The following is a 26,857-nucleotide window of genomic DNA, read 5'->3' as shown; positions in this document are numbered from 1 at the left end:
ACGGGAAAGACGGGGAGGACTGGGTTTGCGTAAGAAGAGGAGTCGTGTTTTCCTCGTGACGTCTGAGGCGTCGGCGCGTAGGGGACGTCGTGCGGGCACCGGGGAAGGCGAGACTGCAGAGAAGGGGAGAGGTCGATTTGGGAATCATCGGCGTAGAGATGGGAGTTGAAACACAGGGGCCGAAGACTTCCCCAAGGGAGTGGGTGTGGGTGGAGGACAGAAGCCCGGCTCCGCCACCCGTCTGCCGTGTGACCCTGGGTGAGTCACCTCGACCGATCGATTCTATCCATCGGATTTATCGAGCGCTGTGCCAAGGGCACTGTAATAATCATGACGACGATGGTATTTGCTAAGCACTTACCATGTGCCCGGCACTGTTCCGAGCGCTGGGCACTGCTCTAAACGCCGCACTAGGTACCATCGGAGAGTACGACAGAATACAAGACGACGCATTCGCTGGTACACTTCACTGCTCTGGGCCTCAGTTACCTCAGCTGTCAAATGGGGGCGAAGACCGTGTCCCACTGAATTGGCCCATATCCACCCCAGTAGTTAGGTCACGGGTTCTAACCCCAACTGCGCCACTCGTCTGCTGGGTGACCTCGGGCAAGTCGCTTGGCTTCTCCGGGCCTCGGTTCCCTCAGCTGTCAGATGGGGACGGGGACCGCGAGCCCCGCGGGGGACAGGGACCGTGTTCGACCCGACGTCCTCGGATCCACGCCAGCGCTCGGTACGGTGCCGGGCACATAGCGAGCGCTTAAATACCACAGTTATCAGTATTATTATTACTACAGTGCCTGGAACATAGTATGTGCTGAAAGAACAAGAGTAAAAAACAAAATTCCACTCGCCTCCAGGGCCGCTCTCCCTCGTCTTTCCGAAACGCAGCCGGGGCTCAGAACCCAGAAAGAAGCCCGGGGTGGGGCTGAGACGGAAGGATGGGCAGAGGCGGGCTGGAGGACACCCCAAGCCCCGGAGCCGTCCTCTAGAGCGGAAGCTCGTTGGAGGCAGGGAACCTGTCTAGTATATCGTTCTATTGGACTCTCCCAAGCGCTCAGTACGGTGCTCTGCACACAGAAAGCGCTCCTTGAAGACCACAGATGATGGCGCTCCGTTTCACAACCAGCACAGCTCCGAGTTACCGTGAACGTGTTCTTTCCGTCGGCGGCTCCGGTGCCCGCTGGAGTTGGCCGTCTTCTCTCCAATCTTCCGGCGAGGAAGTTTTTGTAGGATTGTCCGATATTTACACTAGGAAAGTTAATACCGATCATGATTTTTTCTTGGGATTTTGAAACCACCACCGGTTCGAAAGCAGCACGGGGTAGTGGAAAGAACACGGGCCCGGGGAGGTCATGGGTTCTAATCCCGGCTCCGCCTCTTGTCTGCTGCAGGCCCCTGGGCGGAGGCACTTCACTTCTTTGGGTCTCAGTTTTCTCATCTGCAAAACGGGGATTAAGACGACGGGCTCCACGGGGGACGGAGACCCAACTTGATTAGCCTGTATCTAAATCCAGCGTGGCGGACAGTTGCCCGACCCACGGTGAGCACATAACGGATACCGCTAAAAACACACACAAAAAACCTACAGATTTAATTTTGAAGCATGCCAGACAAATGAACCCGAGTCCTTTATTGAACCCGCCTTCCTCATTACAGAATTCACACTTCAGAACGAAAGTAATCACCTCACTCTCTTAGAAAAACGAGAGTATTTTAAAAAAGAAAAACCACAGAAAATAGCTCGAGGTGGGGTTTCTCGAGGGCTCGACAAATCTTCTCTCTGACAGGTTTCCTCAAAGACACAGGTGAAACGGAGTCATGTGAAAACAACTGTTTTAATTATGTACATATTTACACTGAAAAATTAAACAGCGATCTTTTTTTTTTTGTTTCTATTCACAAGAATAACAATCGTTTGGATTTTTGCATGACCGCAACTGGGACGTCGGTACGATAGGGTCGTTTTCCCAAACAGTGCAGAGCTCCGAGGGAAAAAAAAAAGATATCGATAAGCAAAATACCTCACCCAATACGGGGACACCTTCAGCGGTTAGAAAAAACACCACGGCCTGGCTTAATGGGAAGTAGGGTTTTGGTGGGTTTCTTTCGCTGCTGGAAAAATTCTATATTTTAACAGCCTCGCTGAGCTCTGTTTCGGACATTTTCTACTTAGAAAACATGCTTCCGCTAATTAAAATTACTCTCGGGGAAAAAAGGGTGGAGTTTGGCACCAAAGTCTGGTCGAAAGAACGCCGAGGGCCGTTTCGGTATTCGTGTCTTTGCCGTTTCTCGGTGGGCCAGAGTCCTTTTTCCGGCCCTCGGTCGGCCTTCTGGGACTCTCGCAGCTGAGCCCGGGGCCGGGCTGAGGATCTAAGGGGGACAGGCGGAGGAGAGAGCAGCGGGCAGAGAGAGCGGAGGGCGGTCGGGGCTTCTCGGAAGCCCCGTCGGGTATTCTTGAGAATGAGAATATCCTAACACGGGGCCGTGGGGTGGGGGAGAGGGGCTTCCTAGAGACGCGCCAAGCGACGACCGCGGATCCGCTCCCGGGAGGGGAGGGGACGGCCACGTCTTCCCCTCCCGGGGCCCGCCGACCGAGCCGGCGGAAAGGAGCGGGGAGGCGGACTCGATTCCGCAACCATCATCCTCGCCGCTCGTCTCATCTCCCCGAGTCAGAGGGACGGGTCTCGCGGTAGACCGACCGACGACGGGTCCGGAGGAACCCCGCCCGTCGGTCCCGTCTCTCGTCCCTCCTCGCCGGGGCCGGAGGGAGGAGGCCGCAGACGGGGCCGCTCTCCTCTTCGGCCGCTCCGCCTCACCTTGGCCAGGGCGTCCCGAGCCGTCAGACCCGTCTCCGGACTCGGCCCGCCGGGAAGCTCAAGTCGCGGCCCGCCGGCTCCCCCGACGCGCTCGTCCGGAGAGGCCGACGGGCGTGGGGAACAAAGATCCGGCTTCCCCTCGGAGCCGAAGGCGACCTGGCGGCGCCTCTCCCTCTCGCCAACCTTCAGGATCACGCCGGCCGCCGCCCCCGTCGATCCTCGGAGCCGCTTCCGAAGGGGACGGCCGTCTACCCGGTGTGCGGAGCGATCTCTACGGCGCCGAGGGGGCGGACGGCCCGCCTTGCGGGCGGCGGCGGGTCGCCTCTTCAACGCCGACCCGGGGGTGTTCGGCACCCCCAACCCCTTAAAAGATCCCACGGCTGTACGCTATCTCAGCTCCGGGACTTCTCACCCTGAGGTGAGGAGGAAAGGCGAAGGCACCACGATATTGAAAATCCCTTGGAAATGCTGAAGATTAAATTAAAAAGAAAAAACGACCAAAAAACCAAAGGGAAAATGACTTTTTTAAAAAATCACTTCTAAAAAATTCAAGGCAAAGACACTGGCAAGTAGATAGCACCTCACCGTCGGGCCCCCGCGGGGCGGGTGGGGGGGGGGGGTCAAGGGTGGATCACGTCTCAGAAGTGGCTTTGGGCTTTCGACAACAGGAAAATTCCCCTTCTCACCGCCCCCCGCAAAAAAATGCCACTCCCCAGAAAAGTTTCAGTAATAACAGTGCCCCGGGGACATCAAGAGAAGCCCGTGATGGAAACCCCCCGTCGGCGAAGGGCAGGACGCCCGCCGAGGGGAGAGAGGGAGGAACAGGGTCTTGACTCGGAAAGGAGAATTCTCTCTCGGGGCTGGAAAGGGGTGGCGCTTCCGCCGACGAGGGGACCGTCTGGTGACGGAATAAGTAGTCCGGACGCCTGCGGCTTCCAGTTGCTTAAAAAAAAAAAAACACCCCAAAATCACCCGAGAACAACTGCCAACTAACTGCTTGGTTTTTGTTTTGCTGCTTCTTTTTTTTTTTTAAATAATAATAATAATAATAAAAAAGAAAAAGAACTCACAACCTATATATAAAATCCCTGCTTTACTACTCGGTAGTTTTCTTCCCTGGATAACTCTGCGAGAAGCTGCTACATGAACACGTTCGCTCCGTCGGACGTCTCTTCCCTTGGCGGCCGAGCCCTCGGGGGGAGGACGGTGAAGGCTTCGGGACCCTCGGCGTCCGCCGCCGCCCTCCGGCCCGCGCCCCGGCGGTGCGATCGATCGACCCCTCGGTCGATGGCGGGGGGCGGCCCCCGACGAGGTGGCCGGGGGGGGGGGGGGGGGGGCTCCCGGCCGGCCGCCGAGACGGCGGAGGTCCCGGCCGTGCGAAGCGAGAGGTGAGGGGGGGAGGAGAGGGGCCGGATCTTCTTCCCCGGCCGAGAGGGGCCGGAAGCCGTCGGGGCCCGACGGAGCCCCGCCCGCCCGCCGATTCTCCGCTCTCGTCCTCGGGGCCGAGCGGGTCCGCCCTCCTCCCCGTCCCCCAATCTGCTACACGGGACTCGGCGGGGCGGGGGGCCCCCCCCCACCCGGCGACCCCTCCGTTTTAAAGTGCTGTGTGCCTGGGCCTCGGGGCGCTGGGCCAACAGATTCGGAGGCGACGGCGCCCACGGGCCGCGACGCGCGGCGTCGGCGGGAGCCGACCTCCCCCCCCGGCGCGGGAGGGCCTCACCCTCCGCCGTAACCGACGGGACGACGACGACAAAACATCGAAAAAGGCCGGACGTCACAATCCCGCCCCCGCCCGGGACGGCCAAGGCCCCGACCCGACCGGGCCGAGCGTCGGGCCGGGCGGAGGCGACCTCCCCCCTCTCCCCTCTCCCCGCCCGCCGTCCGGGGCCTCGTGCCGACGGGACGCGGCCCCTTCCGTCCACCCCGCCCGCCCCGTCCCCGAGGGGAAGGCTCGAAGGGGGCGGCCCGGAGAAGAGCGGGGCGGGGCGGGGCCCGAGTCCCCCTCGGCGCCCGCCCTCAGGACCCCTCCCTGGAGATCCACCCGCTCTCGGTGAGGAAGTTGAAAATCCGTTTCTTGAGCACCTTGTCCAAGTAGGCGGGGAGGCGGCTCTTGGAGGGGATGCCCTGGCGCTTCTGGAGGTGGTCCTTGACGATGATGGTCTTGACCGTCAGGTAGCGGGCCGGGCTGAGCCCCAGGGAGCCGCAGAGCACCTTCTCCCGGTCCGACAGGAGCTCGCAGCCCGGCAGGTTCTCCAGGCCGGCGGGGTCCCCGTCCCGGCCGTCCTCCCGGCCCTTCTTGGCGGCGGGGGCCGAGGAGGCCGAGGCGGCGGCCGAGGCGGCGGCGGCGGCGGCGGCGGCGGCGGCGGCGGCCTTGTTCTCCTTCCTCTTCTCGCGCTTGTGGCGGGCCGCCTCGTACTCGGCCGACTCCTCCATCTTGGTGAGGCCGTTGCGGCGGTAGCGCTGCAGCTCGCGGATCTTGGCCCGCAGCACCTTCTCCTTGTGCAGGTTCTCGAAGAAGTCGTCGAACTCCTTGCAGGACATGAACTGGTAGAGGGGCCGCAGGCGGAGGCGCACCTCCTTCTCCTCCTTGGTCACCTTGCGCCGGCCGGCCCGCTCCCGCTCCTTCTTGTCCTTGCCCAGGAAGGCGGGCACCAGGTTGTAGTCCCGGGCGATGTCCTTCCGCCGCTGGCGCTCCCGCAGCTTGCGCACGTACATGTCCACGTGCGCGCGCTTCAGCTCGATCTCCACGTCGTCGTCGTCGTAGTTGACCGACAGGCCGCTGATCAGGGCCTCGGCCTCCTGGTCGTACTCGATCTCGTAGTCGTCCCGCAGGGGCATGTAGCCCAGCTGCTGCTGCTCGGCCACCGAGATGTCCAGCGGGGGCAGCGGGGTGGTCAGGCTCGGGGACAGCGGGCCCCCGCCGGGGCAGGTGTGGTCGGTCACGCGGTTGGGGATGGTGGCCGGGATGCAGGCCTTGCCCAGGTTGCCGTGGATGTACATGCTCACGTAGTGCTCCATCACCTCCTGGGGGGTCCGCGACGCCCCCACGTGCGCCGCCATGTCCTCCTGCGGGGAACGGGACGCCGTCAGGCGGGGGTTCGGGGGACCTCGGGCCCGCCCGCGGCCCGGGGGGCCGCCCGCCGCGCCGCGGGCCCGTCGGGGGCGAGGGAAGGGGCCCGGCGTCCTCCCGCGCTCTCCCCCCGGGCGCCCGGGACCGTGCTTTGCGCACGGCGAGCGCCCGATAAATACGACCGCCCGGTCGACGGACCACGGGGCTCTTCGGGAAGCCGACGTCCACGGTCCGGACGCCGACCGGGGGGCGGGGGGGGGGGGGGGACCCGTTCGGCGGTCAGGGCCCGCCGGGCGCCGTGCTAAGCGCCGGGGTGGAGACCGGCCGATCGCTTCGGCCACAGTCCCCGACCCGCACGGGGGCGGACCGTCTCAACCCCCGTCTGACACAGGAGGGAGCCGAGGCCCGGACCTGTCCGAGGTCCCGCAGCGGACAAGGGGCGGAGCCGGGATCGGCGCCCGCGACCTTCTGACTCCCGGGCCCGGGCTCTAGCCGTCGGGCCGCGCTGCTTCGAAGCCAGGAGCCCAGAACGGGACACCGTCGGCCTCCCTGGGCGCGCCCGGTAGGCGAAGGACCCGGGTTCTTACCCCGGCCCCGCTGGGTGACCTCGGGCAAGCTGCTTCATTTCTCCGGGCCTCAGCTCGGTAAAACGGAGGTTCTCCCTCCCGCTTCAACCCCTCGGGGGGCCAGGATTGGGTCCGTCCCGATTAGCCCTATTCCCCCCGGTGCTCGGAACGGTGCTCGACACACAGAGGCGGCACGGCCTCGTGGCTGGAGCCCGGGCCTGGGAATCGGAAGGACCTGGGTTCTAACCCCGGCTCGGCCACTTGTCTGCTGTGGGACCTGGGTCAAGTCACTAAACTTCTCTCAGCCTCTGTAAAATGGGGATGGAGCCTGGCAGCGCCATTTGGGACAGGGATCGTGCCCCTCCTGATTAGCCTGCATCTACCCCGGCGCTCACGACGGTGCTCGACGCATAATGAGCGCTTAAAGGATACCCTCCTCGTCATTACATTTGGAGCTTAACAGAGAGCACAGAAGGGGGGCGGGGAGCGGGGAGCGGGGACGGAAGGGCGCCGGAGAGCTGGGACGGGGAAGGCCGCGGAGGGGCAGGGAAGGAGGCCCCGCTCGGGCCCCCGTCAGCCTGCCCGGGGTCCTGAGAAAGCGGCCAGGGCGGGCCGCCCGGCGGGACGGGTCAGCGGCCTTCCGGGAGGCCTCTACCGTGCCCGTGAAAAAGTCACCCGTCCGGGCCAGGAAGCCCTCCGCCCTCCCACGTCCCTCCCCTCTTCGCCCCCCCGTCACCCACTGCCCGGGGGCCCCTTCCTCACAGCGGCCACGAAAACCACTTGAGAGGCTTCTCCCCGCCCAGACCGGGAGCCTCGCTCAGCGCACGTCGCCGGCCGCCTCCTGGAGCCCGTAATAATGACGACGACGACGACGATGGTGTTCGTTGAGCGCTTACTATGTGCCGGGCACCTCACCGGGCGCTTGGGGTGGATCCCGGCAAATCGGGTTGGACACGGCCCCTGTCCCACATGGGGCTCACGGTCTTAATCCCTATTTTCCAGGTGAAGGAAGTGAGGCCCAGAGAAGGGAAGTGACTCGCCCAAGGCCACAGAGCAGACAGGTGGAGGAGCGGGGATTAGAACCCACGGCCTTCTGACTCCCAGGCCCGGGCTCTAGCCACCAAGCCACGATGCCTCCCCTACGTCATGCTGTTTCCCGGGCACGGGCGCACCCTCGGAGAAACAGTGTGGCCTAGTGGATGAAGCCTGGGCCTGGCCGACAGAAGAACCTGAGTTCTAATCCCGGCTCCTTAAGCCCGTCAAACGGCAGGGACCGTTTCTATCTGTTGCCGACTTGTTAATAATGTTGGTATTTGTTAAGCGCTTACTATGTGCCGAGCACTGTTCTAAGCGCTGGGGTAGACATAGGGGAATCAGGTTGTCCCACGTGGGGCTCACGGTCTTAATCCCCATTTTACAGATGAGGGAACTGAGGCCCAGAGAAGTGAAGTGACTTGCCCACAGTCACATGTTCATGACTTGTTCATTCCAAGCGCTCAGTCCAGTGCTCTGCACATAGTAAGCGCTCAATAAATACTATTGAATGAAGGAACGGCTCTGCCACATGTCGGCTGGGTGACCCTGAGCAAGTCACTTCGCTTCTCTGGGCCTCACTTCCTTCACCTGGAAAATAGGGATTAAGACTGTGAGCCCCATGTGGGGTGGGGACCGTGTCCGACCTATTCTATTTATTTGCATCGATGCCTGCAAACTTGTTTTGCTGTCTGTCTTTCCCCCTCTAGACTGTAAGCCCGGTGTGAGCAGGGACCGTCTCTACTGCTGTATCGTACTTTCCAAGCGCTTACTACGGTGCTCTGCACACAGTAAATTCTCAATAAATACAACTGAATGAACCTGATTAACCTGTATCTACCCCAGTGCTTAGAACAGTGCTCGGCACGTAGTATGTGCTTGACAAGTATCTTACTTACTATTATTATGGTGCTGAACAAGTATCTTAATTACTACTATTATGATTATTAACCCCCACTTTACAGATGAGGTCACTGAGGCTCAAAGAAGTGAAGTGACCTGCACAAGGTCACCCAGGAGACAAGTGGCAGAACTGGGATCAGAACCAGGCCCGAGCTCCATCCACTAGGCCACGCTGCTTCAGTGGGATGTGTTTAGCACTTACGGTGTGCAGAACACTGTACTGAGCACCTGGGAAAGTAGAATGCAACAGAATTGGTAGATGTGCTAGAGGAAATGAGGGACACGACAGCTACTCCCTTGGAGAACTCATTCGCTAAGTGGCTTCAACTATCACCTCCATGGGGACCATTTTCCCAAATCGACATCTCTAGCTCTGATCTCTCACTGGGAGGGAGGGAAGGAAGGAAGGAAGGAAGGAGGGAGGGAGGGAAGGAAGGAAGGAGGGAAGGAGGGAAGGATGGAAAGAAGGGAAGGAAGGAAGGGAAAGGAAGAAAGGAAGGAGGGAGGGAAGGATGGAAAGAAGGGAAGGAAGGGAAGGGAAGGGAAGGGAAGGGAAGGGAAGGGAAGGGAAGGGAAGGGAAGGGAAGGGAAGGGAAGGGAAGGGAAGGGAAGGGAAGGGAAGGGAAGGGAAGGGAAGGGAAGGGAAGGGAAGGGAAGGGAAGGGAAGGGAAGGGAAGGGAAGGGAAGGGAAGGGAAGGGAAGGGAAGGGAAGGGAAGGGAAGGGAAGGAAGGGAAGGTATTAAGTAAAAGAAGGAAAGGAAGGAAGTTGACGGCAATGACCAGTAGCTTCAGTCAACATTCCCCATTTATCCTCCACACCCGAACTACCTTCCCTCGGCGATCAAATTGACCCCCTCGACCCATCAACCCTCATTCCCTAGGGGAATCATTCGCTCCCACAGCGGCTTCCACTACCATCGCTAGGCGGATGATCCCCAAGTCAACATCTCCTTCCCTGATCTCTCTCCCTCTGTCCAAACTCTCACCTCCTCCCACCTCGAGACATCTCTACCTGGCTGTCCTCCCGTCACCTCAAACTCAGCGTGTCCAAAACAGAGCTCCTCATCTTCCCTACCGAACCCCGTCCTCTCCCGAACTTTCCCATCGCTGTAGACGGCACGACCGTCCTTCCCGTCTCACAAGCCCAGAACTTCGGCGTCATCCTTGACTCCTCTCTCTCATTCGCCCCACAGCCGATCCATCACCGATTTCTGCCGGTCTCACCTTCACGACATCGCCAAAATCCACCCTTTCCTCTCCAACCGAACCACTACCAAGCAAATACAGTCACTCATCCCATCCCGCCTAAATGACTGCATCAGCCTCCTCTCTGACCTCCCGACCTCCTGCCTCTCCCTACTCCAGTCCATACTTCGCTCCCCTTGTCTGGATTATCTTTCTATAGAAAGGCTCTGGGCCCGTCACCCCCCTCCTCCAAAATCTCCAGTGGTTGCCCATCCACCTCCATATCAAACAAAAACTCTTCACTCTTGGCTTCAGAGCTGTCCATCCCCTTGCCCCCTCCTACCTCCCTTCCCTTGTCTCTTTCTCCTGCCCACCCCGCACGCTCCGCTCCTCCGCCGCCCACCTCCTCAAAGTCCCCCGATCTCGCCTATCCCGCCGTCGACCCCTGGCCCACGTCCTCCCGCTCCTCCCTTCTCTCTCTCTACCGCCCACCCCACAGGCTCCGCTCCTCCGCCGCCCACCTCCTCACCGTCCCTCGGTCTCACCTGTCCCACCGTCGACCCCCGGGCCGCGTCCTCCCACGGTCCCGGAACGGCCTCCCTCCTCACCTCCGCCAAACTCATTCTCTTCCCCTCTTCAAAGCCCTACTGAGAGCTCACCTCCTCCAAGAAGCCTTCCCACACTGAGCTCCCCTTTTCCCTCTGCTCCCTCTACCCCCCTTCGCCTCTCCGCAGCTAAACCCTCTTCTCCCCCCTTTCCCTCTGCTCCTCCCCCTCTCCCGCCCCCTCCCCTCAGCACTGTACTCGTCCGCTCAACTGTTTATATCTTCATCACCCTATTTATTTTGTTTAATGAGATGTACATCACCCTGATTCTATTTATTTGCCATTGTTTCAGTGAGATGCTCTTCCCCTCGATTCTATTTATCGCCATTGTTCTCGTCTGTCCATCTCCCCCGATTAGACCGTAAGCCCGTCAGTGGGCAGGGACCGCCTCTATCTGTTACCCATTTGTACATTCCAAGCGCTTAGTCCAGTGCACTGCACATAATAAGCGCTCAATAAATACTATTGAATGAATGGAATGCCCTCCCTCCTCACCTCCACCAAACTCTCTTCCCCTCTTCAAAGCCTACTGAGAGCTCACCTCCTCCAGGAGGCCTTCCCAGACTGAGTCCCCCCGTTCCCTCTGCTCCCCTTCCCCTCCCCATCGCCCCGAATCTCTCCCTCTGTTCTACCTCCCTTCACTGCCCCACACTTTTGTATATTTGTACGTATTTATTAGTCTATTTTATTAATGATGTGTATATATATCTATAACTCTACTTATCTATTTTGATGCTATTGACGCCTGTCTACTTGTTCCGTTTTACTGTCTGTCTCCCCTTTCTAGACTGTGAGCCCGTTGTTGGGTAGGGACCGTCTCTATCTGTTGCCGAACTGTACTTTCCAGGCGCTTAGTACAGTGCTCCGCACACAGTAAGCGCTCAGTAAATACGACTGAATGAAGAACCTATCAATGGTATCTGTCCAACTGTCTATCAATACAACAGAGCACACTCACTTTTTCATGGTACAGATACAGACGAACTGGGTAGGACACTGACCGTATCTCATGTGGGGCTCACACTCGATCTCCATTTTCCAGAGAAGAGGACTGATGCCCAGAGACGTGAAGTCAATTGCCCAAGGTCACACGGCAGACGAGTGTCGGCGCCGGGATTAGAACCCAGGTCCTTCTGACTCCCAGGTCCGGGCTGTAGCCTCTAGGCCACGCCGCCTCGGCCTCACGCACCTCGCCTCTGACCCCTCGTCTGCATCCTGCCTCTGGCCCGGAGCCATTGGTTTTAAAGCCGTCCATCCCCTCGCCCCCTCCTACCTCGCCTCGCCGCTCTCCTACCCCAACCCGGCCCGCCCGCTTCGCTCCTCTAATGCCAACCCCCCTCGCCGTACCTCCATTTCGTCCCTCGCTCAGGTCCCGCCTCTGGCCTGGAACCCCCTTCCCTCAAATCCAGAAATGACATTCTCTTGCCTTCAGAGCCTTACTGAAGGCCCACCTCCTCCTCCGAGAGGCCTTCCCTGATTGAGCCCTCCTTTCCTCTTCTCCCACTCCCTCCTGCGTCGCCCTGTCCTGTTCCCTTTATTCACCCCCACAGCACTGATATACACATCTGTCGCGTTTATTGATATTCATGCCTGTCTCCCCCTCTAGACTGGGCTCACTGTGGGCAGGGAACACGTGTCTCTTGCTGTGTTATACTCTCCCAAGCGCTTCGTACAGTGCTTCCCACACGGTAGGCGCTCGGTACGTACGACTTTATGAATAAGCGCCCAATAAACACGAGTGACGGACTGAAGTGAGTTTGGACAGTGGGGGGGTTCCGAGAAGGGGGTTGGTAAAAGTGAAAAGAGACGGGGAGGTTCCGGGGGAAGAAGAGCCCTCTCCTCCAAGAAGCCTTCCCTGACCGCGCCCTCCTCTCCTCGCCCTCCCTCCTGCGCCGCTCTGACTTGCTCCCTCATTCATCCTCCCTCCCGTCCCCAAGGCACATAGGTAGAGATCTGTAATTTGTTTTATCTACTTATTTATTCATACCGATGTCGGTCTCCCCCTCTAGACCGTGGGCAGGAATGGGTCTGCTATACTGTACTCTCCCCAGCGCTTAGTACAGTGCTCTACGCACGTAAGCGCTCGATACATATGATCGACGGATTGGGAGTTTGCCTGTGATGGAGTGGGGCGGGATGGGGGAAGAAGGGTATCGGGAGGGCAGTGGGGTTTGGGGAGGAATAAACAGACACATTCCCGGCCCACAATAAGCTTACAGTCTAAAGGGGAGGGAGAGAGACATACGAGTAAAGAAATGACAGATGTGGATGTAAGTGACGTGGGGCGGGGAGGAGGGATGAATAAAGGGAGCAAGTCGGGGCGATGCAGAAGGGAGTGGGAGGAGAGGAAAGGAGGGAAGGCCTCTTGGAGGAGACGGGCCTTCGATAAGGTTCTGAAGCGGGGGGAAGAATGAGAGGAACGGAGGAGAACCGGGGGTCGTGGTCTCTACCTCAGTACACTGCAATAATAAACTGTCACATCCCCGCCCACAACGAGTTTACAGTCTGTACATCACCTACATGGAACTAACCCTCCTGGTACCAACCTCCTCGCTGGGCCTCGTTCTCTCCCGTCCCGCCGTCGACCCCCGGCCCGCGTCCTCGCGCCGTCCCGGAAGGCCCTCCCTCCTCCCCTCCGCCAAACTCACTCTCTTCCCCTCTTCGAAGCCCTCCTGAGAGCTCACCTCCTCCGGGAGGCCTGCCCACACCGAGCCCTCCCTTTCCCTCTGCCCCTCTTCCCCCTCCTCCCTCCCTCTGCTCCCCTTTCCCCTTCTCCTCCCCACAGCACTCGTCTATATTTGTACATATTTATACCTACAATTCTACTCATTGTTTATTCAAGATGTGCATATAGTTCCAATTCTACTTTTTTATAAGGAGGCTACCGACGCCTGTTTACTAGTTGTGTTGTCCGTCTCCCCACCTTCTAGACCGTTAGCCCGTTGTGGGCGGGAATCAGTCTCTCTCTGTTGCCGAACTGTACTTCCCGAGCGCTTAGTACAGTGTTCTGCACACAGTAAACGCTCAATAAATACAACTGAACGAATGAATGAACGAATACCCGGCTCCCACCCGTTTTTTAGGTGACACTCCAACTCCTCATCACGGGCTCGCGAGCCTTTCACCGACTGGATTTCTTCTGCAACTTCCTCACTTTTCCCTCCGGTCGGTCGGTCAGTCAGTCAATGCTATTTAGGGAGCGCTTACTGTCGGCGGGGAGCTGTCCCAAGGCGTCGAGGAAGTACAGTACAGTAGAGTCGACAGGCGTAATCCCCGCCCACAGGGAGACGGCAGTCCGCGGCGGAAGAATATTAAAATAACTTCAGAGTGGGGAGATAGCAGAGGATAAGGCTACGGACCTAAGGGCTGGGGGGGAGTGCCTAACTGCTTTAGGGGCGGGCAGAGGGAAGGGCAGGTGGAGAAATTAAGGCTTGATAATAATAAAAATAATGATGGTGTTGGTTAAGCAGGTCATGGGTTCGAATCCCAGCTGGGCCACTTGTCAGCTGTGTGACTTTGGGCAAGTCACTTCACTTCTCGGTGCCTCAGTTACCTCATCTGTAAAATGGGGATGAAGACCGTGAGCCCCACGTGGAACAACCCGATTCCCCTGTGTCTACCCCAGCGCTTAGAACAGTGCTCGGCACATAGTAAGCGCTTAACAAATACCAACATTATTATTATTAAGCGCTATTCATTCACTCATTCAATAGTATTTACTGAGCGCTTACTATGTGCAGAGCACCGTACTAAGCGCTTGGAATGAACAAGTCGGCAACAGATAGAGACGGTCCCTGCCGTCTGACGGGCTTACGGTCTAATTGGGGGAGACGGACGGACGAGAACGATGGCGATAAATAGAGTGGAGGGGAAGAACATGGCGCCAAACACTGTTCTAAGCGCCGGGGTAGATACCAGTCGATCCGGGGTGGACACAGTCCCTCTCCCATATGGGGCTCGTGCTCTTAACCCCCATTTTCCAGCAGAGGGAACCGAGGCCCAGAGAAGCGAACCGAACTGCCCGCGGCCACGGAGCGGGCGGGTGGCGGAGCCGGGATCGGAACCCGGGTCTTTTCCGGACTCCCCGGCTGACCCGAGAAGGCCTCAAGAGGAGATGGGATTTCAGGAGGGCTTCTGAAAGTGGGGAGGGTGCTGGCCGGTCACATAGTGAGCAGTGAGGCTCAGCGGAACGAGCCCGGGCTTGGGAGTCAGAGGTCACGGGTTCGAAATCCCGGCTCTGCCGCTTGTCGGCTGTGTGACTGTGGGCAAGTCACTTCCCTTCCCTGTGCCTCGGTTCCCTCATCTGTAAAATGGGGATGAAGACTCTGAGCCTCACGTGGGACAACCTGATCTCCCTGTGCCTCCCCCCAGCGCTCAGAACATTGCTCTGTACACGGTAAGTGCCTAACACCAGCATTATTATTATACGAAGGGGGAGGGCGTTCCCAAGTCCGAGGGAGACGGCGGGAAAGCCGGGGGCCGGGGGGGGATCGGCGGTGGGACAGAGGGATGGAGGTAGAGAGAGGAGGCTGAACTCAGACCATCAAAGGGAGCGTTGCCGTTGTAGGAGGAGATCAGAGAAGCAGCGTGGCTCAGTGGAAAGGGCCCGGGCTTGGGAGTCAGAGGTCATGAGTTCGAATCCCAGCTCTGCCGCTTGGCAGCTGGGTGACCGTGGGCAAGTCACTTCACTTCTCTGGGCCTCAGTTCCCTCATCTGGAAAATGGGGATTAACTGCGAGCCTCACGTGGGACCACCCGATTCCCCTGTATCACCCCCAGCGCTTACAACGGTGCTCGGCACATAGCAAGCGCTTAACAAATACCAACATTATTATTATTATTATTATTATTATTATTAACGAGATGAGAGGGGAGGGAGAGCGCTGCCGGAGGGCCTCGAAGCGGACAGAAAGGAGATTCTGTCTGATGGGGAGGTGGACGGGCAACCCCTGGAGGTTTCTGAAGAGTGGCGACACGTGGACCCAACGGCTTTCCGGAGAAATGATCGGGGTAACGGGGGGAAGCAGGGGTGGGGAGAGATGGGAGGGAGGGAGGGAGGGAGGGAGGGAGGGAGGGAGGGAGGGAGGGAGGGAGGCCGGCAAGAAGGCAACAGGAAGAGGCAACGAAAAGCGCTTGGAGAGACGAGGTGACAGTCTGGACGGAGAGGAGGGGGTGGCGGACGCCCACCTCTGGACTCTAAGTTCCCCGTGGGCAGAGAATGTGGCTCCCGTTGCACTGGACTCTCGAGCATTTAGTACACCGCTCTGCACGTGGCAAGAGCTGTTCGATTATAATAATTCTGGTATCTGTTAGGCGTTTACTATGTGCCAGGCAATGTACTGAGGGGGGTGGGGTGGGATACAAGGAGGAGCAGCGTGGCTCAGTGGCAAGAGGCCGGGCTTGAGAGTCAGAGGTCAGGGGTTCTCACGCCGGCTCCGCCACCTGTCAGCCGTGTGCCTTTAGGCCAGTCGCTTCACTTCTCTGGGCCTCAGCTACCTCGACTGGAAAATGGGGATGAAGACCGCGAGCCCCACGCGGGACAACCTGATCACCTTGCCTCCTCCCCGGCGCTTAGAACAGTGCTTCGCACATAGTAAGCGCTTAAATACCATCCTCATTATTATTATTACAAGCCAATCGGGTTGGACACAGTCCCGGTCCCTCTGGAGGCTCACGGTCTTAATCGCCATTTTACAGATGGGGGAACTGAGGCCCGGGGAAGTGAAGTGACTTGCCCGAGGCCACACAGCAGACAGGCCGTGGAGCCGGGGTTAGAACTCGTAACAATGTCGGTATCTGTTAAGCGCTTACGATGTGCCAAGCGTTGTTCTAAGCGCTGGGGGGAGATACCAAGGTAAACAGGTTGTCCCGTATAGGGCTCCCGGTCTTCATCCCCATTTTACAGATGAGGGAACCGAGGCCCGGAGAAGTGAAGTGACTTGCCCACAGTCACGCAGCTGAGAAGCGGCGGAGCCGGGATTAGAACCCACGATTCTGTCTATTGCCATTGTTGTTGTCTGTCCGTCTCCCGCAATTAGACCGTAAGCCCGTCAAAGGGCAGGGACCGTCACTATCTGTTACCGATTTGTCCTTTCCAAGCGCTCAGTCCAGTGCTCTGCACATAGTCAGCGCTCAGTAAATACGACTGAATGAATGAAAGGAGAGAGGTGAGTCGAGGACAGAGTCAGGGTTAAGGGCTTGGGAGACAGGGAGGACGGTGGTATTGTCAACTGGGACGGGAGAGCTCGGGGGGAGGACGGGGTTTGGGTGGGAAGAGGAGGAGTTCTGCTTGGAAAAGGTTGAGGTCCGTGTGGGAAACCCGGGCAGAGACGCCCCGAAGGCGAGACGAACCGTGAGCCTCCGGAGGGGAGGCGGAAGTACATCTGGGAATCTTCTGCCCAGGAAGCCTGTCTGAAACCGTGGGAGAAGGCGAATTCTCCAAGGGAGCGGGTGCGGATGGACCCAGAACGGAGCCCCGAGGGACTTTCGCACCCACTCCCGGCTGGGCGGTGGGAGGCGGAGCAAGCAGCCAACAGAGACTGAGGAGGAACGGCCAGGGAGCTGGGAGGAGAAGCGGGAGAGGACGGGGGCCAGCGGAGCCGAGGCTGGGGAACCAACGCGTCTCGGGGAAGGGGCCGGGCCACGGCGTCAAAGGCAGCCGAGAGGTCCGGGAGGGTGAGGATGGAGTCGGGGTCGGCGGATGTGGCGCGGAGGACGTCACCGGTGACCTCAGAGAGGGAGGTCCCCGTGGGGCCAAGGGGGACGAGGAGAGAGCCGGAGCAGAGAACTGGAGACGGAGGGTGCAGGCAACGTGGTCGAGGAGGGGTCGGGGAGAGAAGGAGCGTGGCCTTCCTCCCAGAGCCCGGGCCTGGGATTTAGAAGGACTTGGGTTCGAATCCCGGCTCCGCCACCTGCCCGCCGTGTGACCCGGGGTGAGTGACTTCACTTTTCTGGGCCTCGGTGACCTCATCTGGAAAAGCGGGGGTCGAGACTGGGAGCCCCAGGCGGGACAGGGACGGCGTCCGACCTGATTAGCCCGGGAAGAGGAGGGAGGGTCGCCGTCTGTCAGTTAGGAGGAGGGAGGCAGTTCCAGGCCAGAGGCAGGACGCGGGCGAGGGTGCGGCGGCGAGAGAGACACGACGGAGGCCCGGCGAGAGAGTTGGCATTACAGGAGCCGAGTGGGCGGGCCGGGTTGGAGCAGGAGAGTAGCCTGGTGAGGCGGGAGGGGGCGAGGGGACGGACCGCTTTAAAAGTCGACGGTGAGGAGTTTCCGCTTGGCGCAGAGATGGATGGACAACCAACTAGAGGTTCCTGAGAAGCGGGGAAACGCGACCTGGACCATTTTGTCGACAGACGACCTGGGCGGCGGAGCGAAGCCCGGACCGGAGTGGGGAGAGACGGGAGGCGGGAGGTCGGCAAGGAGGCCGACAGAGTCATCAAGGCAGGAGAGGAAAAGTGCTCGGATCAACGAGGCAGCGGTTTGGAGGGAGAGGAGAGGGCGGATTTTAGAGATGCCGCGGAGGTGGAGTCGACGGGGTGCAGCGATGGACTGACTACGTGGGTCGAACGAGAGAAAGGAGTCAAAGATGACACGGGCTGGTGAAAACAGGAAGGGTTGCCTACCGCGATGGGAAAGTCGGGGAAGGACAGGGTTTTTGGGGGGGGGGGGGGAGAGAAGGAGCTCTGGTTTAGATATGTTAAGTTTTGAGGCGACGGTAGAGATGTCCTGAAGGCAGGAGAAAATGTGCAACTGCCAAGAGGGAGAGAGTTCAGGGTTGGAGAGGCACATCGGGGAACCATCCGCACAGAGGTGGCAGTCGAAGCCCCGGCAGCGAATGAGCTCCGTCAAGGAGGTGTAGGTGGAAAGTACGAGGGGATGAGCAGGCGGCCGCTCCCCTACCTTGGACTGTTTAAAGTTTAAGTCGATGTTCTCTTTAGAGATTTCACGAGGAAAATATTTCAACAACATCTGCGTCGCGCTATCTGACAGAGCAGCGTGGCTCAGTGGAAAGAGCCCGGGCTTGGGAGTCAGAGGCCACGGGTTCGAATCCCGGCCCTGCCGCCTGTCAGCCGTGTGACCGTGGGCGAGTCACTTCACTTCTCTGGGCCCCAGTGGCCTCATCTGTACAATGGGGATTAACCGTGAGCCTCACGTGGGACGACCCGATGACCCTGTATCTACCCCAGGGCTTAGAACGGTGCTCGGCACATAGTAAGCGCTTAACCGATATCGATATTATTATGAGGAAGAGGACGACGAGAACGAGGAGAAGAAAGAGGAGGCGGAGGAGGAGGAGGAAGAGGAGAGGGAAGAGGACGGGAGGAGGATGGGGAGGATGACAGGGAGGACCAGGAGGAGGAGCAGGAGGAGGCCCAAGAGGAGGAGGAGTAGCAGAAGGAGGCCCAAGAGAAGGAGGACCAAAAGGAGGAGGCGACCTGGAGGCCGAGGAAGAGGAGGTAGAGGAGGATGACTACGGGGAGGAGGAGGAGGACTGGGGGGTGGTGAGGAGGACAAGGAGGAGGAGGAGGAGGAGGATGCTGAAGGAGGGAAGCTGGGGATTGTGGAGCAGACGGCCCGAGGCCCCCGTGTCCCTGCCGGCCCCAGAGGGCGAGGAGAAGGTGGAGGCCCAGGAGGATGAGGAGGAGGAGGGGGAAGATCCAAAGAAGGAAGATGAGGAGTAGGAGGATGAGGAGAAGGAGGAGGACAAGGGGGAGGCCCAGGAGAAGGAGGACCAGGACGGGGAGGAAGAGGATGCTCAAGGAGGGAAGGTGGGGATGGTGGAGCGGACGATGGGCCTGGCCCTGCCGCCCTGGAGGAGGAAGAGGAGGAAGAGGTGGAGGAGGATGAGGGAGGAGAAGGATGAGGAGGAGAATAGGGGGTGGAGGAGGAGGAGGAGGACGACGACGAGAGGGAGGACCGAGAGGGAGAGGAGGCTGAAGGAGGGAAGGTGGGGATGGTGGAAGAGAGGGGCCCCAGCGGCTCGGGGAGGAGGAGGAGGATGGGGGGGATCAGGAGGAGAAGGATGCTGAAAGAAGTAAGCTAAGGATGGTGGAAGACAGGTGGCCGGGCTCCTTGTCCTCACCGACCCTGGAGGAGGAGGAGGAAGGTGAGGAGGAGGATGGGGAGGATGAGGACGACCAGAGGGAGGACCACAAAGAGAAAGAGGAGGATGCTGAAGGAGGGATGGTGGGAGAGAGGGGGGCTGGGACCCTGTGTCCTCACTGGCCCTGGGAGGAGGAGGAGGAGGAAGAGGATGAGAGGGAGGACCAGGAGGAGGAATAGGGAGGAGGAGGAAGATGTTGAGAGGGAGCACCAGGAGGAGGAGGAGGAGGAAGATGATGAGAGGGAGGACCAGGAGGAGGAAGCTAAGGATGGGGAGGAGGAAGATGATGAGAGGAAGCATCAGGAGGAGGAAGAGGATGCTGAAGGAGGGAAGGTGGGGATGGTGGAAGAGAGGGGGGCTGGGGCCCCGTGTCCTCACTGGCCCTGGGAAGAGAAGGAAGAGGAGGAGGAGGAGAAGGCTGAGGATGGGGAGGACAATGACGACCAGGAGGAGGGGGAAAAGGAGGAGGAGGAGGATGGGGAGGAGGAGGAGGACCAGAGGAAGGAGGAGCAGGAGGAGAAGGATGGAGAGGAGGAGGAGGAGGAGGAAGAAGATGGGGAGGAGGATGAGGAGCAGAGGAAGGAGGAGCAGGAGGAGAAGGATGGAGAGGAGGAGGAGGAGGAAGAAGATGGGGAGGAGGATGAGGAGCAGAGGAAGGAGGAGCAGGAGGAGAAGGATGGAGAGGAGGAGGAGGAGGAGGAAGAAGATGGGGAGGAGGATGAGGAGCAGAGGAAGGAGGAGCAGGAGGAGAAGGATGGAGAGGAGGAGGAGGAGGCTGAGGATGGGCAGCAGCAGGAGGAGGAGGAGGAGGAGGAGGAGGGTGTCTTTTGAGCGTGTGGTGCGGGCGTCCCTCACCCAGTTTCCGAAGCCGAACTGCTCGATGGCGTCGAGCAGCAGCTGCTCCTCGCGGCTGGTCCAGCCGCCCTCGGCCTCGGGCCCCCAGAGGGTGAAGCGTCCGCCGTCCACCAGCTGGTATCCGTGCCAGCGCCGGTGCGGCCCGATCTCGGCGCCCGCGGAGAAGCAGTCGGGGCACAGCTCGATGTCCGGGCAGTCGGTGCAGCGGAAGCGCAGGGGGCTGACCTCCGCCAGGCAGTACACGCAGTACTTCTTCCCCAGCTCCGACATCTTCGCCCCCGCGCCGGGCCCGGGCGCCGCACTCGAACCCACGGCCGGACCCGCCCCGGACCCGCCGCCCCGGGGCCCCGACGACGACGACGACGACGACGACGACGACGAGGAGGCGGAGGCCGGGGCGCAGGAGCCGCCCCCCGCCGCGGCCCCCGCCGCCGCCGCCGCCACCGCCGCCACCGCCCCGGGCCCGCCGCCCGCCGCCTCGGACGCCTCAGACGCCTCGGCCGCCTTCCCCCCCGCCCCGCCTCACCGCGCAGGCGCGCACAGCCCCCCCCCGCCCCACTGCGCCTGCGCCCCCCGCCGCCGCCGCCGCCTCTGCGCCTGCGCCCGGGCTCGACCCCCATTGATCGGGGGAGGTGCCAGTCGTGCCCCGCCGCCGCCGCGGCCCCGCCCCTCCGCGCTGCCATTGGCTCTCGGCCCTCGGGGGGCGGGGCGTCGCCCCGGACGGCCGCCGTCCGGGCCCCTCTCCGCCGCGCACGCGCCCTGCCCGGCTCGCCGCGCCTGCGCCTCCCACCTCCGCCGCCCCTCCTCCCCGCCCCCCCTCGGCCGCCGCCTCTGCGCCTGCGCCGGGGCGTAGTCTCCCGCTCCCCACGGGGGGGGGGGGGCGGGGAGAGTATGTCCTTCATTCATTCATTCATTCATCCATCCATCCATTCATCCATCCATCCATCCATTTCTTTCTGTCTGTCTGTCTGTCTTTCTGTCTTTCTTTCTCTCTTTCTTTTTCTTTCTTTCTTTCTTTCTTTCTTTCTTTCTTTCTTTCTTTCTTTCTTTCTTTCTTTCTTTCTCTTTTCTTTCTTTCTCTCTTTCTTTCTCTCACTCATTCACTTTTTTTAAATTGAGCTATTACTGTGTACTAAACGCTTGGAATGCACAATTGGGCAACAGATAGACACAATAATAATAATGTTGGTATTTGTTAAGCACTTCCTAGGTGCCGAGCACTCTTCTAAGCGCTGGGGGAGATACGGGGGTCATCGGGTGGTCCCACGTGCGGCTCACAGTCTTCATCCCCCTTTGACAGGTGAGGTCACCGAGGCCCAGAGAAGTGAAGTGACTTGCCCACAATCTGATAAGGGGCAGAGTTGGGATTCGAACTCATGACCTCTGACTCCCAAGCCCGGGCTCTTGCCACTGAGCCACGCTGCCTGGCCAACGACGGACTCACAGGCTAGAAGGGGGAGACAGACAACGAAACCATCCGAGAGCTCACCTCCTCCAGGAGGCCTTCCCAGACCGAGCCCCCCCTTCCCTCTGCTCCTCCTCCCCTTCCTCCCACCCTCTGCTCTTCCCCTCAGCACTGTGCCTATTTGTCTATATTATTTATTACTCCATTCATCTTGTTAATGAGGTGTCCATCCCCTTCACTCTTTTTGTCTTCTTGATGTTGTCTTGATTCTGTTTTGCTCTGCCGTCCGTCTCCCCCGCTTACACAGCGTGGCTCAGTGGAAAGAGCCCGGGCTTGGGAGTCGGAGGTCATGAGTTCAAATCCCGGCTCTGCCACTTGCCAGCTGTGTGACTGTGGGCGTGTCGCTTCACTTCTCTGGGCCTCAGTTCCCTCATCTGGAAAATGGGGATGAAGACCGTGAGCCCCACCGTGGGACGACCCGATTCCCCTGTGTCTACCCCAGCGCTTAGAACGGTGCGCGGCACATAGTAAGCGCTTAACAAATACCACCATCATTACACCGTGAGCCCGTCATTGGGCAGGGACCGTCTCTATCTGGGGCCCAATTGTCCATTCCGAGAGCTTAGTACAGTGCTCTGGGCTTAGTAAGCGCTCAATCAAGACTATTGTACGAATGAAGACCCCGTTTATTTTGTTACTGAGGTGTACATCTCCTTGATCTATTTATCTTGATGATGTTGTCTCGTTTTGTTTTGGTCTGTTTTGCTTTGCTCTCTCCCCCGTTTAGACCGTAGGCCCGTCGTTGGGCAGGGACCGTCTCTATCTGTTGCCGACTTGTTCATTCCAATCGCTTAGTCCAGTGCTCTGCACATAGTAAGCGCTCAATAAATACTATTGAATGAAGAAGCAGCGTGGCTCAGTGGAAAGAGCACGGGCTTTGGAGTCAGGGCTCATGAGTTCGAATCCCAGCTCTGCCACTTGTCGGCTGTGTGACTGTGGGCAAGTCACTTAACCTCTCTGGGCCTCAGTTCCCTCATCTGTAAAATGGGGATGAAGACTGTGAGCCCCACGTGGGACAACCTGATTCCCCTGTGTCTACCCCAGCGCTTAGAACGGTGCTCGGCACCTAGTAAGCGCTTAACAAATACCAACATTATTATTATTATTATTATTACTGAATGAATATCTTGCTGATGTCTTATTTTTATTTTGTGCTGTCTTGCTCTGCCGTCTGTCTCTCCCGTTTAGACCGTGAGCCCGTCGTTGGGCAGGGATTGTCCCTCTCTGTTGCCGATTTGTCCATTCCAAGCGCTCAGTCCAGTGCTCTGCACAGAGTAAGCGCTCAATAAATACTATTGAATGAATGACCCTATTTATTTTGTTAATGAGGTGTACATTTCCTTGATTCTATTTCTCTTGATGATGTGGTCTTGTTTCTGTGGTGGTGGTGGTTGTGGGATTTCTGACTGAGCGCCCCCTTTCCCTCTGCTCCCCCTCCCCCCTCTGCTTTTCCCCCTTCCCCTCGGCACTGAGCTCACTTGTATATATTATCACCCTATTTATTTTGGTAATGAGGTGTCCATCCCTTATCTTGTTAATGAATTGTACATCGCCTCGATTCTATTTAGTCGCTATTGTTTTTACCAGATGTTCTTCCCCTCGATTCTATTGATTGCCATCGTTCTTGTCTGCCCGCCTCCCCCGATTAGACTGTAAGCCCGTCAAACGGCAGGGACCGGCTCTATCTGTTACCGATTTGTCCATTCCAAGCGCTTAGTCCAGCGCACTGCGCGTAGTAAGCGCTCAATAAATATTATTGAATGAATGAATGAATATCTTGCTGATGTCTTATTTTTGTTTAGTGCTGTCTTGCTCTGCCGTCTGTCTCTCCCGTTTAGACCGTGAGCCCGTCGTTGGGCAGGGATTGTCCCTCTCTGTTCCCGATTTGTCCATTCCAAGCGCTCAGTCCAGTGCTCTGCACAGAGTAGGCGCTCAATAAATAGGATCGAATGAATGACAGCCTCCCCTCCGCCGCGCCTGCTCCTCCCTCCCTCGGGCCCCGCCCCCTTCAGCCACCGCGTCTGCGCCTGCGCCGGGGTTCAATTTCCCCCCCCCTCCGCGGCCCCGCCCCGCCGCTCCCCATTGGCTCCCGCTCCCCTGGGGGCGGGGCGTCGCCCTGGACGACAGCAGCCCAAGCCCCGCCGCCTCCGCTGCGCAGGCGCCCTGCCTTCCACGGGGCCCCGCCCCCTTCCCCTCCTCACTGCGCCTGCGCCTCCCCCCTTCGGGCCCCCGCCCACCTCAGCCACCGCGCCTGCGCCGGCGCTCAACACCCGCCCCCCCCATTGAGGGGGGAAGATGGCGCCCCGCCCCTCGGCCCCCCCATTGGCTCCCGCTCCCCGGGCGGGGCGGGGCCTCGCGTCGCCCTTGACGACCGTCGACCAATCCCCTTCTCCGCTGCGCGCGCCCCTCGTTGCCCTGGAAACCTAACCAACTGGTCCCCGGCCTCCCGCCTCTCTCCGGGGGCCGTGGCGATGGAGCCGCCGCCGCCGCGCTCCTCGCCCGAGCTGGCGGCCGTGGTCGAGGAGGACGAGGAGGAGGAGCGGGAGCAGGGGGAGGAGCAGGAGAAGAAGAAGGAGGAGGAGGAGGAGGAGGAGGGGGAAGAGGAGGAGGAGGAGGAGGAGAAGAAGAAGGGGGGGGAGGAAGAGGAGAAGAAGGAGGAGGGGAGGAAGAGGAGAAGAAGGAGGAGGGGGAGGAGGAGGAGAAGAAGAAGGAAGGGGGGAGAGGAGGAGAAGAAGGAGGAAGAGGAGGAGGAGGAGAAGAAGAAGGAAGGGGGGGAGGAGGAGGAGGAGGAGGAGAAGAAGGAGAAGAGGAGAAGAAGGAGGAGGAGGAGGAGGAGGAGGAGGAGAAGAAGGAGGAGGAGGAGGAGGAGAAGAAGAAGGAGGAGAAGGAGGAGGAGGAGGAGAAGACCGAAGAGGAGCAGGAGAAGAAGGAAGAGGCAAAGGAGAAGGAGGAGAAGGAGGAGAAGGAGAAGGAGAAGGGCGCTGCGGCCCAGGCCGGGGATGGCGCCGACACGCCGGCGTCCCGAGAGCCCGGAGCCGGGGCCGCGGCCGAGGGCGAGGGGGCCGGGGCGCCGGCGGAGGAGAAGGCCCCCGGGGCGGAGGAGCCCCCCTCCCCGCTGCTGGAGCTGAGCAGCCCCCCGGCCGAGGCGGAGGAGCGGGAGGCGACGAGGAGCGCGAAGCGGGTGGTGATGGTCGACACGGAGGCGCAGCGGCGGCAGGAGGAGCTGCTGCGGGCGGAGCTGCTGGACCAGTACCGGCGGCTGATGAGCGAGCGGACCCGGCTGCAGCAGGTCAACCTGCACCTGCAGCACCGGCTGGCCGAGGCCCTGCTCAAGAAGAAGGGCGGCCCGCCGGCGGGGGCCGAGGCGGCCCCGGCCGCGACGCCGACGACGACGCCGACGGGGTCGGGGCCGGGGCCGGGGCCGGGGCCGGGGCCGGGGCCCGACCCGCAGGGCGAGGAGAAGGAGCGGGCCTACCACCGGTGCCTGGCCACCCTGGAGGAGCTGCGCCGCCAGCAGAACGACGACCTGCGCTGGTACCGGGAGGAGCTGGGCCTCCTGCGGGAGCGCTGCGCCGACCGGCTGGCCCGCGTGCGGCGCGACTGGCTCGGCTTCCAGAGGCTGAAGAGGGAGGTGGCCCTGCGGGCCATGGGCGGCTACCGGGCCCGGGGCGGGCGCGACGAGGCGGTCCGCCGGGTGGAGCGGCTGCAGGCCCTGGAGGAGCGCAAGGAGGAGGAGATGAGCGCGGGCGCGGCTGGGAGCACGTGCAGCTGCGCCAGGGCCGTGCACCACTTCCGGACCCGCGGCCCGGGCGCAGGAGGAGGCGGGCCCGGGGCCTCCACCTCATCGACTTCGAGCAGCTGAAGATCGAGAACCAGACCTTCTCCGAGAAGGTGGACGAGCGCCACGAGGAGCTGCAGAAGCTCCGCCGCAAGACCACCCGACACGGTGCGGGGTGCTCACCCACCTCAAGGAGAAGGCTGCGGGCCGTGGAGGCGGACAACGGGGCCCGGCGCGCCCAGCTGCGGGAGGCCGAGGAGCGGGCGGCCCGGCGGAGGACGCCCTGGCCGACGCCAAGCGGGCCCGCGACGCCCTGCGCCTCCGCAACGGCGCCCTGCGCCGGCGCTGCGGCCTGCTGGGCATGGACGGCCTGCTGCGCGGCCTGGAGGACCACGTCGACCGCGCCGACCGCCTGCGCCGCCGCCGGGACGCCCTGCGCGGCCGCCACGCCCGCCTGGCCCTCGCCTGCCACCGCGTCGCGCAGAAGATCCGGAGGGCCGCCCCGCCGGCCCCGCCGCCCCCGCCGCCCGCCCTCTAGCCCGCGGGGCCGCCCCCCTCCCCCGGGGCTCCGGGAAAGGCCGCCCCCCCCCCCCCCCCCCTCCCTCCCCGGTCGGCGGGAGCCATCTCCGCCTCTCTCGGTCGACGGGAGGCGACCCCGGTCGACGGGCGGCGTCTCCGTCCCCCTCTCTCCCGCGTCGACGGAGACTTTCCCACCCCACTCCGGGTCGACGGGAGGCGTCTCCGTCCCCCTCTCTCCCGGTCGACGGGAGGCGTCTCCGGCCCTCCTCTCTCCCGGTCGACGGGAGACTTTCCCACCTCACTCCGGGTCGACGGGAGGCGTCTCCGGCCCTCCTCCCTCCCGGTCGGCGGGAGACTTTCCCACCCCACTCCGGGTCGACGGGAGGCGTCTCCGTCCCCCTCCCTCCCGGTCGGCGGGAGCCATCTCCGCCTCTCTCGGTCGACGGGAGGCATCCCCGGTCGACGGGAGGCGTCTCCGGCCCTCCTCCCTCCCGGTCGGCGGGAGACTTTCCCACCCCACTCCGGGTCGACGGGAGGCGTCTCCGTCCCCCTCCCTCCCGGTCGGCGGGAGCCATCTCCGCCTCTCTCGGTCGACGGGAGGCGACCCCGGTCGACGGGAGGCGTCTCCGTCCCTCCTCTCTCCCGGTCGGCGGGAGACTTTCCCACCCCACTCCGGGTCGACGGGAGGCGTCTCCGTCCCCCTCCCTCCCGGTCGACGGGAGCCATTTCCACCCCCCCCCCCCCCCGACCCCCAAGGTCGACGGGAGGGATCTCCCACCCTCTCTTCTATTTATGGAAGGAATTACCGGGGCGAAAATTCCGGCTTCTGGTAGGCTTAGGGTAGGACCCCGGCAGCATCAGCTTTGGGAGGCGGACGCGGGGCTGGAGAAAGTGCAGGGAAAGCCTTCTAACTGCAGGCTCCTCCTCACAACGAACGGGACCCAGACCGTTCAGAACTGA

At 60.9% G+C, this 26,857-nt stretch overlaps 2 protein-coding genes across 2 annotated transcripts; one reads left to right on the top strand and one right to left on the bottom strand.

Annotated features, from left to right (window-relative positions):
* Positions 1 to 1,606: 1,606 nt before the first annotated feature.
* On the bottom strand, positions 1,607 to 20,482 carry TADA2B (transcriptional adaptor 2B). Its single transcript, XM_029062783.2, has 2 exons — positions 20,136 to 20,482; positions 1,607 to 5,882 (listed from the first exon to the last, which is right to left on the bottom strand). Exons 1-2 carry the CDS (start codon positions 20,403 to 20,405, stop codon positions 4,833 to 4,835), a joined length of 1,320 nt encoding a protein of 439 aa, XP_028918616.1. The 5' UTR covers positions 20,406 to 20,482; the 3' UTR covers positions 1,607 to 4,832.
* Positions 20,483 to 24,504: 4,022 nt separating this feature from the next.
* CCDC96 (coiled-coil domain containing 96) lies at positions 24,505 to 26,857 on the top strand. Its single transcript, XM_029063593.1, is given in 4 exon segments — positions 24,505 to 25,354; positions 25,357 to 25,645; positions 25,648 to 25,882; positions 26,731 to 26,857. Coding segments are annotated over 4 exon segments (1,218 nt in total). The 5' UTR covers positions 24,505 to 24,787.

The sequence above is a fragment of the Ornithorhynchus anatinus genome, chromosome 4 (genome assembly GCF_004115215.2).
Source record: "Ornithorhynchus anatinus isolate Pmale09 chromosome 4, mOrnAna1.pri.v4, whole genome shotgun sequence".
NCBI lineage: Eukaryota > Metazoa > Chordata > Mammalia > Monotremata > Ornithorhynchidae > Ornithorhynchus > Ornithorhynchus anatinus.
This window is presented reverse-complemented; position numbering and strand designations above follow the sequence as displayed.